This window comes from Condylostylus longicornis, unplaced genomic scaffold (assembly GCF_029603195.1).
Source record: "Condylostylus longicornis isolate FDR11 unplaced genomic scaffold, ASM2960319v2 ptg000135l, whole genome shotgun sequence".
Taxonomy (NCBI): Eukaryota; Metazoa; Arthropoda; class Insecta; order Diptera; family Dolichopodidae; genus Condylostylus; species Condylostylus longicornis.
The window spans coordinates 16,213,191-16,221,903 of NW_026578103.1; the positions used below are offsets into that span (position 1 = coordinate 16,213,191).

The window sequence follows — 8,713 nt, forward strand, 5'->3', positions numbered from 1 at the left end:
TATTAGATAGTAAAGTACAATAAAAATATCATTTAAATTTTTTTTTAGAAATTCATCTCGAATGGTACATACATAAAATTTTAATGAAATTTTTTATTCCGAAATACTAGATAGTTTTCTGAAATAGAAGAAAAATGTTATTTGATGTAAATTTAATAATAATATTGAATTTTGTAATTTTATAAAATAAATTTTTATAATTTGATTAGGTACAAAATAAATGAACATTTTCGGATTCTTTCGACTATGTAATTTGTCTTTTTTATACTTAATTATAGATAGATTTTATTTCTAAATACTTGCAACTTCAAAATTTCTATAGTATTGTACTGATACGCAATTCAGCAATTATAACTATGCAACTATGAAGTTGGAATATATTTTATATTTTATCTTTATAAAGTATTCCAAATAACAATAATAGAATAGGAGCTATTGAATTAAAAATTTCATTATTTGTTCAAAAATTCACAAATAATGCATTTATGTACAGGTGTTTGATGTGTTAAATTATTAATTAAATATTAAATGATTCTTTATAATTAATTATTTTAGGGATAAGAATATGTGGTTAGTTTTTAATAAATAATATTTTATTTTTAGTTATGAAGGAGATTTAGTTTTTGTTTAACTTAAATGCATTAGGGTTATTAATACGATTACTAATAATGTTAATATAAAAAACCATTATTCTATTTGTAAAAATTTAAGTAAAATAAATTTTGTTATAGAGTAATATCGTTATTATATAAGCAATTTTATATTATGTTCCAGAATTGAAATAGATTTTTAATTTGACATCCCTCAAAATTTAATATAGAACTTACAATTTCATGTTTTAAGTACGTTAATTTCATTTTCCAAACTTTTTATTATTTCATCCTGCTGTTTTCTTAGTTGCTCATTCTTAAAAATTTTTTCTTCAAGAGATTTAATTATTTTTTCTTGATTTGTAATTTCAGTTTGTTTATTTACCAATGTTGAATAAATATTTTGGAATTCATCAGTTTTTATTAATATTTGATTATTTAGCTATATTCAATGAATAATACTTTATTATTATTTTTTATTAAAATTATATTATTATGATAAGTGTATACTATTCACACAATTATTAATTGTTATTAACGTATATTTTCAGTTATTATACCTCAAAATATAAATTGTCCATTTTATTTCGTGTATTAACTTCTTTTTGTTGTAAGGAATCAATTAATTCAGTGCGAATTTTTAATAATCTTTGATGCATTAAAATTGTCTCTTCGTGTTGTTTAATTCCAATTTTACATTTATTTAGTTCACATTTTAAATTTTCAATTTCATGATTTTTCGAAGACTCAGATTCGAGTAATCTTTTAAGCTATTTGGAAGAAAATTTAATTTTAGATTTTGGATAGGTCCATATAAAATGATAATTATATTTAGTTGAATTTTATTAATTTCAAATTAATTGCAATTGCAATTAATTTGAAATTAATAAAAATTAAGTTTCTATAAATTAAACCAAATGAAATTATCATGTTCTATTAGAATACTATATAGATATATCAAATTTTGTTTAGATTTTTTTACTCCATTCATGTTATCATTTAAAAGTAGTTGCATTCTATTATCAAAATTAAATATAATTAAATTTTTATCAGAAATAATTGTGCATCTTTTCAAATATTTCAAAAATTTTAAATAATTGATAACAAAACAAAATAAGGGAAATAAAGATTAAAATATGGAGGAATTTCTACATTAGGAACATTTTTTATAAAGGAAAATTTTATATGAATTGTTCATGGTATTCTATTTGCTAAAAATGATTTAAAAAGATGTTCTATTTTCTTTTGAAATAATGCTATGTTATTCTTGTAAATGGTGCAACGCAATGTTGCTATTAAATGTCTCTTTTGAATTAGATTTATTCTTAAATAAAAATTTTATAATAAATATTTCATAAATAATAATAGCATATATGGACCATTAAATTATTAGAAATGCGTATAATTTCCGAGCAATGTAAAATTTTGAACAATGAAATTTTGAATGAAATGTACTTAAAGTCAATTTCTTCAATTTTCTCCAAAAAATTTGTTTTGATAACTTTCTTGAATAATTCATAGAATCTCATAACTTTCAACATATACTACTCGTATGTATTAAGGAAAAGTCTGACTAAAAGTTTTGTGCCAAAACGTATGAATTTTAATTTTACTCTTGCTCTCCAATTTTATGATTACTATAATTAAGTTTCATCCTTTGTTTATAATTACGGAGATGAACTAAGTATTAAACGCTTTTTAAGTTTTGGTTAATTATAATAAATAATAGGCAATGGTAATATTTGGTATTTTTTCAAGGAATTAGTACAGCTATTGTTAGTATTTATTTTATGTACAACAACAGATAATTCTAAGCACAAATCAATTAAATTATTCTCCGAAAAAAAAATATTTTATTATAATTATATTTTAGATAAAATATATTAAATATAAATATTTAATTACTAGATAATAGAATGCAATGTTAAAATGAAAAAATTCATATAAAATTCGAGAATTTTATAAAATATTTTACAAATATTAAAATTATTGTAAATATTCTAGTACTTATATTTACAGTTTGTTTTTCGGAACATTGTTTATTTTTTGTGATTTCTTCAATTCTATCCTCTAAAATTTGGATTTCATGTCTTAAATTTAATTCATTATCTTTTTGATTTTTTTTCTCTTGTATAAATAAATCGGTTTTCTCTTTCAGTAATTGTTCTAATTCTAAATATTTTAATTTTTGGTCGTCTAATTGTTGTTTATAAGTAGGTTGGTTGTCACAAATTTCCTTGGATTTTTGAAGTTCGTTTATTATTCCGTCTTTAATTTTAATTCTACAAAAAAAGAATATTGGAAAAATATTAAACAAAGTAATATTCTACTAAAAATATGCGATTAATGCCAAATAAAATTATTTCATAAATTTATAAGAATGTAAATTAGTAACACTCACTCATGTTTTAATGATTTAATTGTTTCAAATACATTTTTATCACAACTGGAATTCTTTGACTCGATATCTTTGTCCTTTAAGCTTTTTTCCAACAACTGAATTTTTCCTTCATAAATTTCGACCTTTGTCCCAAACTATAAACATAAAAATGGAACAGAAAAAAGTACAATCTTTTAATATCAAAGTTGCATTAGACTCTATTGATACACAATTCAGATTATGAATAATAATTGTTGAGTAAGATGTAATGATGCAGTATTACTACAATTTTAAAGTTATACGCATATTTGCCTTACATTTTTTATTAATATTTCTTTATTAATAATTTCCGTTTGTTTTTCATTTAGTTTTTGAGAAAGTTCCTTGATTTGTACTTCATATTCATCAAGCGTTTTTGTGAATTTATTCTCAAAATCTTTAAGTTTTTGCTTGTACTCCTACAAAAAATATATTTTATATTAAGAGTTTCTGTTATACTTAAAATTTCAGCGTTTAAATAGATAATTTAAAGATTATAATATTATAGTAATCAATTATTAAAATTTTAATTTAAATGTAATTTTCTACTTTTGATGACACTGCAAATAAATTATTTTTAATTTATTTCCCAGTGTTCCATTTAGGGCTCTTAAAAATGGGCATTAATTTGTGAAATAATTTTAATATAATTATATACGTAATTACTTTGACAGACTCTTCTTTAATTTCTGTTGTTAAGTTTTCCTCAAGATTTCCAATAAAATCATTCATAGATTGAAAATTCATTTTAATATTGTGCTATAATTACAATAAAAAGTTTTGGTATATAATTGAAATGAGACTCATCAAAATATAGTTCTAAGAATTTTTTTAGATAAACTTAAAATAAAATTATAAATTGTAACCAACTTGTTCTTTGCATTGCAAATCTATTTGATTTACTGTGGAAATTATTTTTTGAAGAATATCTTGTAAACTTTTGAAATTGTATTGATGTCCTCCCTAAAAATATATAGCAAGTTTTGGAATATATTCTATTACAACTTTAATTTGAAAGCGGTCTTATTTAATTTCACTAGAGGTTTCAACTGCTCATGATCTCGTCCTATTGGAACTGCAAAACACTCTCAGTTGGAATTATATAAGAGACCATTTTTTATTAAAATATTTTAAGTTTTGAAAAAAAAATATATATAAATCATTTGAATGCAGTCACCTCAAAATCATTTGATGACAATTTTGAATGCAGTTCCTTAACATCTTTTGTTAAAATTTCACAATATTGAAAATTCTTTTCTATACTGCTCAATAATTGTTTTTTAATTTCTTCAGTTTCTTCAAAAATAATGCCAATAAATAGATATGAGTGTAATTTAACATGAGTTTAAATATTTTTATAGATAAAGATTTTTACAAAATGATAATAAATTAATTTCTAAGTTTTGAATATTTGCAAATACCTTCATTTTTAGGTTTACACAGATTTTTTAAAATTTCTTCTTCTGTTGAGGAAACTAAAAGTTTACCGTTCATTTGTATTAATCGGAAATTATGAGCATTTGTATCACCAGCGTTCTGTCTATTATCTTGAAGTTTTCCAACAATTTTAATAAATTCATCCTAAAATTAAGGGGATGAATAAAGTCATGTCCATTTAATATACAATTAAAAAGAAAATTAATTTTTAAAAATGATAACAAGTGATGGATGAACCTATGTAAGTATTCAATTGTAAGTTGCAATAAAGTAGGTTTACTCAATTTATCTTAAACAAGCTTAACTCTTAATAACTTACTTGACATTGAAGTAACCTTTTTTTGGAAACTTCAAATTTCTTATTCAGATCTATTGTTCGATCTAATTTTGAAAATTTCATTGAAGCTTGGGAAAAATTAAGAGGTTGATTTTTTGGTGGCAAATTTGTGGTTATTGATTTTTTTGTTGTAACTGTGAAAATGTATCAGAACAATTTACCTATATTTAATTTTTTATTTCTTTTAATTAATTTTAATTTACCATTTGTTAAAGGTGCGCAACTTTCACTTGGTTTGAAATTTTTATTCGTCATTTTCCGAATTGTAAATTTTTTATCGACTGGAGGTGTTAGATCAAAACGTTTCTGAAAAATTGATTTAGTAAGAAGCTAATTGCAGAAAAAAAAATATCCATATGTATGCAGATTGTACAAATTTACATATGTACATACATGCACTAATTTCACAGGGACTTACTTGATTTGCGGAATTACTTTTTAAACTTGAATTTTTAGCATTGCAATTTGAATCGAAGGGTTCTAAAATAAAACAATAAATGGTTAATAACTTTCTGTAAGTATGAATACTTCCTCTAAGCATTTATGTAGCTTGAAATTGTAGATTTAATATTTACGATTACTTAATTCGGGCGTGCCAATCATTGAACTCATATTTGATTATTAAATATTCTTTTACGTAAATTATTTATAAAAATTAGAATATAAACTATATAAAACAGCCAAAAAATTTATTTAAAATTAAAATTTTTATTTTTGTTATTGATGACGGATAATTAAAAATTTATACGATTAAATTTTCTAAAAATTAATTCTATAATAAGCAAATTAAAAAATTTTTCTGACAGTATTAAAATCAAAATTTAATTATTTAAATTTTTTTTTAATTTTCTAAATCATACAGAAAATTTTAGCGTGGAGCTTCAATGCTATGATATTATTAAATTTTTAAATAATAACGACGGTGACTTAAAGTAAGGTTCGTAAGCAATATAAAGGGATCAATAAAATTTCTTAAAAATTTTTAAACAATAGGTCTCCAGAATTTTTAATTTGATCATCTCAACATGAATTTTAAAATGTTTTAATGAGATGTGTGGCTTTACGAAATTCCATGATACAAAACTTCATTTTTAATATTAATGTTATTACAATCATTGTTAGAAAATTAGCTTGAATTAAGTAAAAAATATTTATTCTTCTTTATAATGAAAAATTGTACATTTCAAAATTTTTTATTTTGAGTTTAACATATTACTAGAACAGTTATATAAACATTATATTACAAAAGTTATAAAAGCATAATATACAAAATATATAACAAGATTAATTAAAAAATTAATTTTATATAAAATTAACTTTTAGTTAACTTTAAAATATTGTTTTTAACCTTTGAGGTAGCTGTGAAGTACATTTTTTTTTGCAATTTTTCTTATAAATATTTTTTAATAAACTCTTCGTCAATCTTATTCGCAATCATTTTTGCAATAGCAAGTGAACTGGTTGCGCCTGGGGAGGGTGCATTACGGCAATGTAAAACACGTTTCGCAACTGCACTTTCGCCAGAACCACGATCGAAAATGAAATCATCAACTAAATTGCCATCTGTGTCGAGTGCTTGTGCGCGAACACCAGCTGGCCCTCTTTGAATATCCAACTCTGTTACTTCCGGAATATATCGTTGTAAATCTTTAACTTGTAAATTAATAAACACAGATTTCAAAAATTCTCCGACACCAAATCGAACATTTTTAACAGCCATTTTTAAAAAGCCGGGATAACGTATTGCGTCAAACAGCTCTATTAAATTTATATCACTATACCTGTGGAACAAAATTTTAATTGAAATATTAATTAATAATTTAACTACTTCTTGTACCTATATCCTTCACGCTGGAATGCAAGAACTGCATTTGGTCCTAGCCAAACACTTCCATCCATTCGTGGTGTGAAGTGTACTCCTAAAAATGGATATCTAGGATCAGGAACCGGATAAATATTTCCTTTAACCATATGACATTTTTCAGGGGCAAGAAGCAAATATTCTCCACGGAAAGGAACTATACGAGGACTTTTCGGACATCCTGTTAATTCAGCCAGCAGATCAGATTGCAGACCACCACATGTTAAAACATAACGTGCTTTAATTTTTTGACCTCTATAACTTTCAACTGTTACAGGGTAATCAGCATTTGTAGGTGTTTCATAAAATTTATTTGCTTTAAAATTAACGAAAATTTCTCCACCACATTTTTTAAAATGCTGCGCATAGAAATTAGTCACAAGTTGCCAATCAACAATTCCTGTATGTGGTGACCATAATGCTTTGATACCTTTACAAAATGGTTCAATTTCTTGTATTTTATCTCCTTCGATTATTTTAATATCTGGGCAGTTGTTTTTCTGAGCTCTTTCATAGAGATCCTAAAAATATAGTAACAAAATTATAAAACAAAAAATAACGAAATGCATGATATCTATTCATGCAATTATTTCTGAACATATGCATATACATTTTCGTTATGGCACCGCATTTATTACAATTTATAGCTCAAGGTCGTTTTCTTTAATAAAAATATTTTGTAGGTGGTTCTTTAAAAAAATATTTTGCGAACCTAAAAATATAAATATCCGGTTTCGCTTACCATAAGTCTTGGAATTTCAGACGGTTCCGTTGCCACTATTAATTTGCCCAATTTTTTATAAGGTACGTTGTGTTCATCACAAAATTTATATGTTAAATGCAAACCTTCAACGCATAGCTTAGCCTTCAGAGATCCAGGTTTGTAATATATACCCGCGTGAATTACTCCACTGTTATGACCAGTTTGGTGCAATGCTAGTCTTGACTCTTTTTCAAGAATTGCAATTTTGAGTTTAGGATTTCTTAATAAAATTTCACGAGCTGAAGCTACGCCAACAATTCCTCCTCCAACTACGACTAGGTCATATTCGCTGCTGAAATTGTTAAAAATAAATTTAAAAAACGTTATACAACTGGCTTCTTTATAATTTAAAGCGAAAATAAGTGTTATTAAAATCAATATGCATGTATGTATATAGATATATAATAATGTATCTAGTAAGCAAATAAAACAGTAAAAGCATTGCCATAGGTTTTGCTCAATGTTTTTTTGAAATGATTGTTTTTTTAATAGACAATGAAGGTCAAAGTTGTCAATTACTGTTGCCGAATTATCTAATTTGTTATTTAGTCATGTTTTTATTAACATTACTTGTCGCTAAAAAAATTTATAAACTCACTTTGTATTTGAACCATGTTGATATCTTTTCGGATTTATTAAATATGGTACAAATGCTTTTATTGGAATTCTATTAAGTTTCTGCACTAATGCCATTGTTTTTCTTAAATACAACTTTTTATTTTTTTCTAGTTTGAAGCTATTGGCAGAAACACTTGTTATGCAACTCTCGTGACCTATTCCATCCACGCACTATTCAGAACTAGATAATATTAACATGTTTATTTGCTATTCTCTTTAAAATTTTGAAAACAAAACTCATTTATTGCGCATTCCCCAACACAAATTGTATAAGAGCACTTTAAATATTTCAGATAAGTAACAAAAATGAAAAAAAAAACAAAAAACTCGCATCAAATTAGCTTTCTCAATTTTTGTGTTAATTTAAATTTGTAAACAAAAATCATATGTAATTATTTTTAATTTTCAGTTTTGACATTTAAACTTTCAAACAATAAAATCCATCTAGAAGACATGGCGACATCTAACAGTTCAAGCAAAAATTTTTTCTCTACCGATAAAATAAATTCAGCCTATTAAAATGAAACGGCTTAATTTTAATATGCTGAATGGTATTTTTGTAGAAAGTGACCGTCAACCGAAAAATATAGTAATTAAATTCTTTGCAGTTTTTAACCATACTTTTATCGTGTGGACAAACCTGCAAAAGGAAAACTTAAAATTTCTAATCAATATTCAGACCCATCTA

The 8,713-nt window shown here is 24.2% G+C and overlaps 1 protein-coding gene across 1 annotated transcript; it reads right to left on the reverse strand.

Annotated features, from left to right (window-relative positions):
- Nucleotides 1-5,960: 5,960 nt before the first annotated feature.
- Nucleotides 5,961-8,338, reverse strand: LOC129615339 (L-2-hydroxyglutarate dehydrogenase, mitochondrial). Its single transcript, XM_055530485.1, has 4 exons — nt 8,006-8,338; nt 7,387-7,699; nt 6,621-7,165; nt 5,961-6,564 (listed from the first exon to the last, which is right to left on the reverse strand). Exons 1-4 carry the CDS (start codon nt 8,098-8,100, stop codon nt 6,174-6,176), a joined length of 1,344 nt encoding a protein of 447 aa, XP_055386460.1. The 5' UTR covers nt 8,101-8,338; the 3' UTR covers nt 5,961-6,173.
- Nucleotides 8,339-8,713: the final 375 nt, after the last annotated feature.